Source organism: Dasypus novemcinctus, chromosome 18, assembly GCF_030445035.2.
Source record: "Dasypus novemcinctus isolate mDasNov1 chromosome 18, mDasNov1.1.hap2, whole genome shotgun sequence".
Lineage (NCBI taxonomy): Eukaryota > Metazoa > Chordata > Mammalia > Cingulata > Dasypodidae > Dasypus > Dasypus novemcinctus.
The window spans coordinates 84,481,012-84,493,771 of NC_080690.1; the positions used below are offsets into that span (position 1 = coordinate 84,481,012).

Here is a 12,760-nt window from a genome sequence, read left to right on the forward strand (position 1 = left end):
TGTCATTTAATAATAACTGATAACATTTTATTACTTACCATGTGCCAGAGAGTGTGCACATGCCAATCTTGTAAGTACTAAAATAGCCCCCAATTTTCATATAAGGAGACAGAAGCTCTATTAGGACAAGTAGCATGTCCAAAGTCTTGCAGCTAATAAGTGGAGTATCTAAAATTTAAAACCAGGTCTATCTGACTCATGTAATAGAGGAGGCACTACATACTTTTAGATTGGTAAAATATTTTCAGAAAAGGCAAATGATCCCCATAAAGATTACTTAACTTGCCCAAGTTTACTCAACAAGAAAGGGCAGGGGGCAAATTCTTATGGTGAAGACCAAGTCTTGTCAGTGCACAACATATCACTGGTGATTAGTAAATGCGTGAGGATGAAACAAAAACCCTAAAGAAGCCTTGAGTCCTCTGAGTATGGGCTGAACTAAAGTGACTTTTGAAGTGAAACCTATTTTTTCTTCTGTGAAATAAGTAAACACATCTCTTGGTATCTGAAGTGACTAATGCGAAGTTTTTTTCGTGGGAGATTTCATGGCAGAATCTGGACCAAGGACAAAGAGAAGCAGATCTACGAATAGAAGCAAAAGCAGGGAGAAAGTAGATGAAAGCGAGGGAAGCCCAGTGCGGGGAGAGAAAGAGCAGTAGAAAGGGCACATGAGTGTTTCCTTGGAACCACGGGGAACCCCACCGCCCAGTACTACAGCTCCCGGAGAGTTTCATCCAGGACCACGGACAGCTCCCAGCGCGTGCGGCTCCAAGGTGCTTGTTTCAGAACCGTGGACAGATCCACCAACTCTGAAGGGATGGGACTTCTTGGCACAGTAAGCACATTCACCTCTCTGCTTTATTAATTTTCTATAAGGTTAGGTTGATAGTCAAAGGCATTGAGACTCAGAGTGGTGAAGTGACGAAGCGATTATGACTCCAGAGTGCAGATCTTCATCTATAAACCAAACCATGTGGGGAAGCGGCTCATCATTAGCTGAGGGAACTTGGGCACTTGCCTTCTGCCTTCTAAGCCTCTGATTCCTCAGTGTGAAAGTGGGGCTAGAAAGCTGGCTGGGCAGGGTCATTGGAATGGTTAAATAGAATCCTATCTCTTTGTCTAGAATCCCAGCTGATATAGCTGCAGCCACTTCACCTCTGGTATATTGGGAAACTCAGATCCACTCTAACTATGCAATTACAGCATCAACACCCCCTTTCATTGTAGGTATTTTCAGTTTCCTCCTATGTAGAATGAAGAAGTTAAATGTAGTGACTCCAAGAGGCCCTGTTTTAACATTCCCTTTCTAGAGTGGTAGGATAATTTCCCTTTCCTCTGTGACCTAACATGTTTGAAAAAATGCAGGTGAAAATTTCACACACACACATGAAAAAGCCACACAGAGGGTTGAGGAATAAAATGTGCGATATGGAGACAGCCGTACCTGGGAATGGTGAATCTGGGCTCTACCACCTACTGTTTCTCCTTGGAGCAAGCAATTTGACTCTTTTGTACTTAGTTTGTATGTCTGTAAATGGCAACACTGATATTGAATTCTTGTTGTTGTGATGGGAGTAAAATATCATTTGAAAGTATGTGACACAGCTCTTGCACTTGTAAATACCAAAAAATGGGAATCATAATGTTCACCACCTTTCGCTCTGACCCTCAGAATCCAGGAAATTTTTTATGAACCAACTGAGGCTCAAAGAGATTGAGTGATTTGTGCAAGAGCCCCTTAGGAAGGAAGTTGTATGTCCAGGATGCTAAGCTGTTTCTGTCTGACTCCAAAGAGGATCCCTGGAAAAGGCAGAAGACAGGCTAGGATTAGAATAGACCTCATCTGTGCCGTGCAGCTGGAGGGAGTGACAGAGAAAGTCGATGGGCTGCACCAGGGAAGATTTTGTCAAAGAGACATGGCTCTCAAGCAGACCAGGGGCAGCACCCTGTGCACAGACGCACTCCAGGCCAATGAGGACTACTTGTTTCTGTACTGGAGACAGCTCCACCTCGATCTTGGACTGATGGGGGCCACCTTCTTTGGTCGAGTGTTGGCCCAATACAGACCTCTCTGTAGCTCTAGCAACAGCCTCAGTTTACAACCTCTAAGATTAAGGTGCACTGATTCAGTATTTCTTAAGTTCCAAACATTCAAATACAAATTTCTAAAATTTTACTATACCTCTGTGTCACCGGCCCTGTTGTTTACTTAACATATTCTTTTACACTGACTTACTTTTCTTGCTAAAATATATTTATTTTAAGTTGAAAGTAAACATTTCCCAAAAGGAAAGAACAGGCACCACTTGCCATAAATAGAAGGTGATTATAAACGTAAAGCCCAATAAAATAAAACGATGGCAGTATGTTGTAGCTCTACACCTCTGATTGCTGAAAAGCCTGGAAGCTGCTATTAGTTTGTTAATAGGAAAGTTGAATAAATGTTAGAAGTTAAAGCCATGCCAGCACCAATTGGGGACCTGCTTTTTTCCCCTAAGTGGTACAATTGAAAGAAAATTGGCCGGGAGAATAAAAGTCACACTACATGGCCAGATTGTTTGATGTTTTGTTTATGTGCCACCTAAATTCACCTTGCCTACTTCCTGAGCACATGTCCTACTTTTGGGAAACACTTCCCTGAGGATTCTCTATGAACTCATGACTCTAAGATTAAGAATTATAAGTCCAAACTGCCAAGAACTTGCTTTGTGGCTTGGACGAATGGCTCTTCTTCCTGAACCTCCATTTTCACTTGTTATCCTCACAGTTCCTGTGGGGGAGGTTATGATTATCCCATTGTCCATATGAAGGAATTGGGGTTTAGAGATGCTGAGTGACCTCTAGAGATAGAGACCCCATGGGGATTAGAACACAGAGCTCATGGAAAGATGAGGGAGAGGAACTCAGACTGGAAGGATGTTCCCAGGCTGTAGATGTCTTCCAGGTCACAGGTTCCTGTCTGGTGTCTCATTTCCACACCCGTGCCCTTAGGACTTGGACTACATGGTCTCTAAGACTCTTCCAGCACTGGTCATCTGAGATCCCATGAATGAAACCTCAGGTTGTTCTGATTAATATCCAGCCTTTACCCTTGGTTGACTCCAAGTCACAAAAACCCGGCTGGTCCCTCTGATCATGTCGAAAAACCACATACCAACTCCTTGGCAGTGCCCAGTACAGTGAAAAGAGTTAAAGACGGCCCCTGGATTGGACCACTGCAGCAGCAATGCATATTGTGTGGCCTTGGGCTAGCGACTAAACCTCTCTGATGTACAAGTCCTTATCCTCATATGGATGTGGCAACAAACCCACTAGAGGGCTCAATTGAAGAAATCAAGTGGAGGAAGGACAAGAACAGTTTTGCAAAAGGAAATGAAAGTGGGTTTTAAACATATGAAAAGATGTTCTGACCTTATTCCAGATCAAATACAAAATGAAACCATCAATAGATGCCATTTTCACAGACGAGGTTTGCAAAGACAAAGGAGTAGATAATATGCATGGTTGGTAGAAGGGTGGTGAAATGCACATTCATATATAGCTGGGAGTCGTGTAAGTCAGACGACTACTTGAGATGGAAGTTTTGCTCTGTCTTGAATATGCCTTCGATGTAGTAATGCCACTTCCGGGGCTGGATTCCATGAATGTGCTTTCACATGTACATAGAGATATGTGCAAGACTATTTCCTGAGTCATTGTAGACTGTAATAAGTGAATGAAAGAAATTAATGTCCATCAATAAGAGATTGGAAAATAAATTTTGGTACAGTCATTCAAAACATTTATTAAAAGAGCAATGTAGTTAAGTGTTTACTAATATGAAAGAATCTCCAATATATATTGTTAAGTAAAAATGTTCATGGTGGACAACAATGTGTATGGTATTCAAAATTTGCTTGAAAACGAAGGAATATAGCATATATATGCTTTATGAAAGCTGTTACTATACATGAAATTATGTATATATATTATATAACCTCCCCCCATTTTCACAAAAATTTTGCACAATACACCCCTATGTATATTCATATTTAGGAGTCACCAGGGATAGAATCCAAGATCTCATACATGGGAAGCAGGCACTCAACCTCTCAGCTATACCCATTCCCTACATATAATTTTTTAAAATAAAATTTTATCAAAGTATATTTTTACACAAGAACATACATAAACAATAAGTGTGTAGTAAAATTTGTGAATTTACAAAGCAAGCATGTATAACATCATACAATGCTCCCATATATCACCTCACCACCAACACCTTTCATTTTTATGAAATATTTGTTACAAACTCTGAAAGCTGCATCATCAAAAATTACTAGTAAGTATAGCCCATATCATACATTCGGTGTATATTCCCCCAACCCACTCAATGATTAAAACATTGAATTAGTATTATATATTTGTTATCGTTCATGAGAAAACATTCTGTTAATTGTCCTGTTATCTACAGTCCATCTTCCACCACTGTATTCCTTATGTTATACAGTCCCATGTATTGTACAGTCCATTCAAAGTGTGCACTTGGTCGCTCTCATTTTCATCATGTAATTGTGCTGTCATCTCCTCAGTCAATTTTAGAATGCACATACATGTAAATTTGATTAAGTAAAGAATATTTACTAGGATATTTCTTGTCTATTTACTATAGAATAGACAAGAAACTAGTAAGAGTAGTTATTTCTGCAAAGGGGAATAAGAATGGAAGGAAAAACGGTCTTTCTCTTTATATCTTTTGGTACAATTTAAATTTTTGCCATTTTTACACATTTAATTTAAAATAACTGTTTTAAGGCTTACATGAGAGAATTGCAAAAAGGCCTGATGCATACAATATACACAAAAATTCCATTTTCAATACAAATTTGATCTTATATGTCCAGGTTGACATCAGCCAATATCAGAATATTATATTTGAATTAATAACCTTTTATTTTCACAGGGATGCTAGGATACATTATTGGTCAAATGTCAGGGTTTTTACTGACTTTGCCAAAGATTACTTTCCTTGCCTTCTAGACTAGTGTTCCTCACACTCTAATATGCATATATATATCTCCATGGTGTCACTGGAATGCAGATTCTGATTTAGTTGATCATGGGCTGGCTTAGATTCTGCATTTCTGACAAGCTCCCAGGTGATACTGATGCTGCTACTGGCCCAGAGACCAAAATTTGAGGCACCTCCCTTCATTCCAAAGTCACATGTTACTCCTTTCATAAACAATGCAACCTCATGCAAGGCGCTGTTGGGTGGTAAAATGAGAGAGAACTTGAATAATTTCAGTGTCCTCGCTTCCTGATTGTAGCCTCTGGAATCTGCAGCTTTCTCATCTTTACCAGTAAGGAAAGAACTTTTACTTTGCAGAAGATTGAAAAATGAATGATACCTTTTATGAAATGGTGCCAGGAACACAGAAATGTGTAGTAAATGTTATCTCTACCATTTTTTTTCTTGGATGAGAAGAGGGACAGAGACCTCTCTAGAATAAATCAGTGATCAAAAAAAAAAAATTTCATTGGTTTTCCTCGTAACTGGTTCTTGTCTCTAATAAATTCTATAAATGCCATCAAATCAGTTGGGAAATTGTGCTTGACATAAATGACATGAGGATTGTTCTCTACTCCAAGATACCCAGGAGAACCACTGAAATCTAATGTAGAGTTCTTTAAAAAATTTAAACCTTAAAAAGATACTGATCCAATTTTATCAAAAGTAAGTCTCATTTGCATGAAAATTTCCTTTTATTTTTCTTATGTATTCTCTAAAACACCTCATGGGCACCAATATCATTCTTCCCATGTAACAGAGGAAAACCGAGGCTTATGGAAACAAAGTGACCGTCCAGAGAGTAAGAAACAGACCAGGGAGACTTGGACCGCGATGTGAGTGTTCTTCCAACCACACTACCTTTCCTTTCTACCAGAATCAATGGTCATCAGGGGTTGACTGGAAAGGTCACCAGTGAGAAGCCCTAGGCTCCCAGCCAGCACTCCCTAAAGTCATTTGCTGCTGTGCCTGTGGGGAGGTGTGGAGTCTGGAAAACCATCTGGAATCCACTGCTCATTGAATCAACTTGTGTTGATTCCTATAATGTGCCCACCTATGTTCTTTGCTTGGGATGGAGAAAGGAGTGCCAAGACCAAGGGATCTGAATGTGCAAGTTCTCTAAGCTCTTGGTGCAGTTAAGGAAGTGACAGGGAACCTATGGGGCTTTGGTAGAATGGACAAGAGGAAGTGCAAAATGAGTGAAACCTGAAACAGTCTGTAGGGATCAGAACATGGGCCTTGAAAGAACTTGCTGTTTAAGAGCAATGGGAAACCAGGGAAGAGTTTTAATCAGGTGAGGGAGCCAGTATGATCTATGACTTTGAAAGACATTACTAACTTCTCCATGACAGGGATGGCAGAAGGCAAGAATGGAAGTTGGGAGAACAGATGAGAGGTTATTTCATTTGCCCAAGTGAGAGAATAACTTGGTCCTATGGTGAGACAAAATGTAAAGAGATTGATTTACAAAGTACTTTTTAACACTTTTTTATTTTTATATACTTTAGATTACTTAAATGTTACACCAAAAATATAGGGGATTCCCAATTTGCATATGCCCCACTTCCTACCCCTCCTACACTTTCCTACATTAACAAAATTCTTCATTAGTGTGGTACATTTGTTACAACTAATGAGCACCTATTGGGGCACTGCCACTAAGAGTGGATTATTGTTTACATTATAGTTTACACTCTTTCCTGTACAATTTTTTAAGTTATGATGAAATATATAATGACCTGTATCCATCATTGCAATGTCATTCATGACAATTCCAATGTCCCCAAAATGTCCCATATTACACTTGCTTTTCCCTTTCCCTCACCTCAGAACCTCCATGACCACTGCCTCCACATCAATGATAAAAGTTCTTCCATTGCTAGAATAACAATAAGTCTATAGTAGAATAACAGTAACTCTACCCTCGTCCAGTGTTCATTACCCAATCCTGAGAATTCTGGGATTGTGATGCCCACTTCACCTCTAATTGTCAGGGCCTAGATCCCATGGGGTAGATGGATGGGACTACCTTGTTTGCAGTTGTAGATTCTCTTTGTTCCTTGGGATGGGTATTGTTCAACACTGTCTTCTTTTTAGTTGTCTTGGTGAGGCCAGTGACCTGGAAAATAGATGTTGCAACTCTGTCGAGATTCAGTGCCCTACTGGCACATGGAAAGTCCAAAGATTTCAGTCTCTTGGACATACAACTATCAAGTCTAGTATTAAGTATAGGTTCACATAGAAGGGTCAGAAGAGCCATGTGTAGAGAAACCACAAATGAGTCCAACTCTGTCTCACTGAGGAGTGTAAATTCCAAAGAAGGGCCCACTGGCAGAGCACCAAACTCCTGAGTTGTCAGCCCTGCCTATAGTGTCTGGATGTGTCTAGAGCCCTCAGGAGCCCTGCTTTTTGAGGTAATATTTACTGTGGCAGTCCATGAGATCCTGCGTAAGTGTCACCTCTGGAATGACCTCCCAACTCATCTTGAAATCTCTTAGCCATATAAACTCATTTGTCTTTACTCTTCCCACCTTTTGGATAAGGTCTTTTGCTAGTTGGCACTTGGTAATAATCCCTTGGTGCCAGGGAAGCTCATCCCTGGGAGTCATGTTCCATGCCAGGGGGAATGTAATGCATGTATATGCTGAGTTTGGATTGGAGATAGGCCACATTTGAGCAACAAGGAGGCTCTCAGGAGGTAACTCTTAGACAACATATAATACTAGGCTAAGTTTCAATTTCAAAAGAAAAATTCATAAGTACAGCCATCACTGTCAAGTGTTCATCGCAATGGTCCATTCTCCTTCCCTAGGCACTGCCCCTGTACTTGGGGGATTTTTGCAGCCCCATTAGAGAATGTGGCAGAGCTCCCCAGGATGAGAATTCAATATTCTTGCGGCAATTGTGTGGATCTTCACCCACTGTGACAATGACCTTTGAACACTTGAACATACTCATGTGCCTTAGTGGTATGCCCCAGGTGAACCTTCTATCATGCATCCCCCATCACTGATAAGCTCACACAAATGATACTCCCCTGCCACAGTTGTGACCCTTCTGTGATCCAAAACTTCTTCAAAAATTAAACCAACAGGGAAGTGGACTTGGCCCAGTGGATAGGGAGTCCGTCTAATAATTGGGAAGTCTGCGGTTCAAACCCCGGGCCTCCTTGACCCATGTGGAGCTCACCCATGTGCAGTGCTGATGCTTGCAAGGAGTGCCGTGCCACGCAGGGGTGTCCTTCGCCTTAGGGGAGTCCCACTCAAAGATTGCACACCTAAGGAGAGCTGCCCAGTATGAAAGAAAGTGCAGCCTGCCCAGGAATGGTGCTGCACACACGGAGAGCTGACACAATAAGATGACACAACAAAAAGAAACACAGATTCCTGGTGCTGCTGCTAAGGATAGAAGTGGTCACAGAAGAACACACAGCAAATGGACACAGAGAGCAGACAACTGAGGGGGAAGGGGAGAGAAATAAATAAAATAAATCTTAAAAAAAAATTAAACCAACAGAATAACCAAATAAAATTAATAGGAAAATGAAACAATAGTTTTAAAAAGAAATAAAATACAAAAAGTTGAAAAATTTTTTGATATAAAAATAATTTTTGACATAGTCTTTCATTACTGTAAGATCCGTTGTTTTGTATATACAGTGACATTTTTTCTGTATATTCCCAAGTGTCTTATTTTTAAATTTTTATTCTCAAAGGAGCTTTAGATTCTAGAAAAGTCAAGTACAGAATATAAGGGATTCCCATATACCCAATATCTTTTCTCTTTTCCCTTCTCCCCTATTAATAACATTTTACATGTAGAAGGTACACTTGTTACAACTGAGATTTACGAAGCACTTTACAAATATATTTCATTCTCAGATGGAGAGGTCTGTGGAGTTGGACAATATGACCAGAGTCCAAGAGTTTGTCCTTCTGGGTTTGTCCACCAGGATGGGCATAAGAAGTGTCCTGTTTGCCAACTTCCTGACCTTCTACCTGTTGACCCTCTTGGAGAACACTCTCATCATCTACCTCATCTTTAGTCACAGTGAGCTGCGCAAGCCCATGTACTTCTTCCTGGGCAACTTGAGCTGCCTGGAGATGTGCTACGTGTCAGTGACCATGCCTAGCTTGCTCGTGGGGCTGTGGACTGGACCCTGCCATGTGCCCTTCACAGCCTGCATGACCCAACTCTTCTTCTTCATCTCCCTCGTTGGCACTGAGTGCATCCTGCTGGCCTCCATGGCCTATGACCGCTACATGGCCATCTGCCGCCCACTCCAATACCCACTGCTCATGCGGCCCCAGGTCTGCTTGGGCTTGGCCATGGCTTCTTGGCTTGGTGGGTTGCTCGTCTCAGTGATCAAAACAGCTTGCATTGCCAGCCTCTCCTACTGTGGCCCCAATGTCCTCAACCACTTCTTCTGTGATGTCTCCCCTCTGCTCAACCTGTCCTGCACCCACGTGTCCCTGACAGAGCTGGTAGACTTCATCTCTGCCATCGTCATCCTCTGGGGCTCCCTCCTTGTGACCATGGCCTCATATGTGGCCATTGGCAGGGCTGTGCTCCGCATGCCTTCAGGGGCTTCCCACCGGAAGGCCTTCTCCACCTGCACCTCCCATCTGGTTGTGGTGGGCATCTTCTACTCAGCCACTCTCTTCATCTATGCTCGCCCCAGCCGCATTGAAGCCATGGACCTCAACAAGATGCTGTCGGTCATCTACACGGTGGTCACGCCCATGTGCAACCCCATCATCTACTGCCTGCGGAACAGGGACGTCCAGGCAGCTCTTCAGAAAACCTTGCATTGGTCCTGTGGTTGACGGGTGACTGAGGCATGGGACGGCTCTCAAGTTATCAATGATCTGCTTTGTTATTGAGATAGAGTTCTCATACCATAAATTTCACCCTTTTAAACTGCACAACTCAGTGGGTTTTAGGACATTCACAAAGGTTTACAACCATCATCACCATCTAATTCCAAAACGTTTCTTCACCCCTCAAAGAAACCCTGTCCCCACTGGCAGTCACTCCACATTCCCTCTATACCCTCAGCCTCTGGAAACAACCAATCCACCTCACGTCTCTTGGATTTGCTTATTTTGGAATCTCCTATAAACAGAATCATAAAACGTGGCATTTTGTGCCTGGTTTCTTTCACTTCACATGTTTTCAAGTTTCATCCATCTAGTAACGTGTTTGTACTTCATCCTTTATTTTTGCTCTGTAATTTTCCATTCTATGTATTTATTACATTCTGTTTATTCATCAACTGATGGGTTTTTGGGCTATTCTACTTTTTAGGTGTTGTAAATAACTTTCTGTGTACTTTTGTGTATTAGTTTTTGCGTGGATTTTAGTTTTCATTTCTCTTGGATATATACCTAGGAGGTACAGAATTGCTGAGTCATAATGGTAGCTATGCTTAACTTTTGAGGTACTTCCAAAGTGTTTTACTAAATGGTCATCATCAGGGTTGCTATATATTATTTATATAAAATACAAAAATATGTATTATATATTTACATATGTAATCTTTATACACATATTTAAAAATTTAATAAGATTGAGAGCAGTTGTAAACAAGCAATTCAGAGATGGAACAAAACAAACGATCAATGAACATAAAAACCTGACTGGTATACAGTAGACTTGCTAATTCAACCAATTTTACCATCCCTGCATCATGTCGGGAAAATTTTAAGTAATTTGTTAACACATGAGTAATAAGCCTGTAGGAAAGTGAGCACCATTTCTCATATATTGCTTGTGGGTGCACCACTTATTAGAAATAATAATAATAATAATAACAATAATCTTTCCTGGAGAGAAACTTGTAGCATCTATTAAAACTTAAATTATGCCTACACTTGGACCAGCATTTTCACTTTTGCAAATATCTGGAAAAAAATTAAAGCACTGGTCTGCTGGGAAAAAATTAAATCACTGGTCTGTAAAAACATATATATATTGTCTATTGTAACATTGTTCTGAGTGGTGTAAACTGGAAAGAATGTGAATATTCATCAACTGGATAATGATTGAATAAATTATGGTGCCTCCATATTGTAAAATTTTATGAAGCTATTAGAAACAAGTAATTATAGCTCTATGTATGGACCTGAAGGCATGGATATATTTGTTAGTAAAAAGGTAAAATTCAGAGTAATGTGAATCTTATTTTTAAAATAATAAAACCTTATTTTTAGAACAAATACTTTGTGAATGCCCACATATGTTTGTACAGATTTTTTGAGGATGCATACATAGACATACCCAAAATTCAAGGAAAGTAAAAGCATTTTTGTAAATTTAAGCAATAATAAAGGTTATTAATTGAACTTAACACAGTGCTTCTGGAGGGTAATTTGGTAACATGCATCAGAATCCTCCATGGGCATGTATCCTGTCTCAGCACATTACCATAAGATATTTATGCAAAGAAAATAGTTTAGGATACTTGCACCAATGTAGCTGTGTTCACAGCAGAGCGCTTTATAATGGAAACTATAAAACAGTAGTGTTTGGTTAAAATAAATTGCGAGGATGGCAAGTGGATCTTGCATATACAAGGTCTGGGGTTCAAGCACTGTACCTCCTAAAAACAATAACAACAAAATTGCAGCACATCCACACATTAGAATCCTAAGTTCTCATGAAAAATAAATTTTGCAAGTATATTTACTGCCAAGAAAGATGTCACCTATGTAACATGATATTGAAAAGTCAGATTATAAGATAGCATGTATGGTATAATTCTGTTCCAATTTTAAAAATGCAATGTGTGTCTATATGTATATAGTGAAGTATTTTAAATTAATACCATAAAATATTAATTAATATTGATGATTATTGACATTGGGTAGACAACCTTGTGGGTGCTTTGTTTTTATTTTCACTTTGCCGTGTTCTGTGAGTTCAGTTTTCTGTAGTGAGCATATATTGCTTTTGTAATACAAAGTGTTTAAAATATTTATTTAAATCTCTTCCTTTGCCCATAAGATAGAGCCATACCTTTTAAACTTGGAATTCGAGATCCCGAACAGGTTTTGGTGTGAGCCGCACTAGTCTTGCCTTTTCCTGGACCTGTTGTCCTCTGACATAGCTGCCTTTGCAAACTCTGTTCCAGCTGCCAGGAAGCCCTTGTCCTTCCTTGTTCAGCTTCAGGTGACTTTCTCCATGGAGTTTTTCCTAATTTCCCAAATTTTCAGGCACAATGGGCCGTTCCTACCTTATTCTCTATTAGCCACACAATTTGAAAATAGATCCCAGCAAACACTACAGGAGTACAGAGCTCATCCGTCCTTGGTGCCAGGGCTAAAGCAATGCCTGGTGCATAGCAGGTGCTCAGTAGAGCTGGCTGAGAAATAAATGAGTGATAAATATAGATGACATATTACAATGTAAATATATGCCACGTTTGCATAAATAAATAAATAAAACAAAAAAATAAATAATAAACTTTGATAGATAGCAATATCTCATTGATCTTCATATTTCCAATGATTTATGCCTATAATTTTACCTACTGCTTATTGAGAACTTTCTATCTTTCAGACGCCATTCCAAGCCATTTATATAGATTACCACACTTAAAATCTCATAACCACCCTCTAAGGGAGGTTTCCCTGGTAAAGATTATTAATCATCTCCCAATAATAATTTTTCTTCTTCCTTTAGTAACAGAGCACAAACTGTCAGCTGGGA

General features: G+C 40.0%; 1 protein-coding gene across 1 annotated transcript; it reads left to right on the forward strand.

Moving 5' to 3' along the window:
* The first annotated feature begins 8,931 nt into the window (after positions 1–8,931).
* On the forward strand, positions 8,932–9,876 carry LOC101417663 (olfactory receptor 6Z7-like). Its single transcript, XM_058279190.1, has one exon. The coding sequence runs from the start codon at positions 8,932–8,934 to the stop codon at positions 9,874–9,876; it is 945 nt and encodes a 314-aa protein (XP_058135173.1).
* Positions 9,877–12,760: the final 2,884 nt, after the last annotated feature.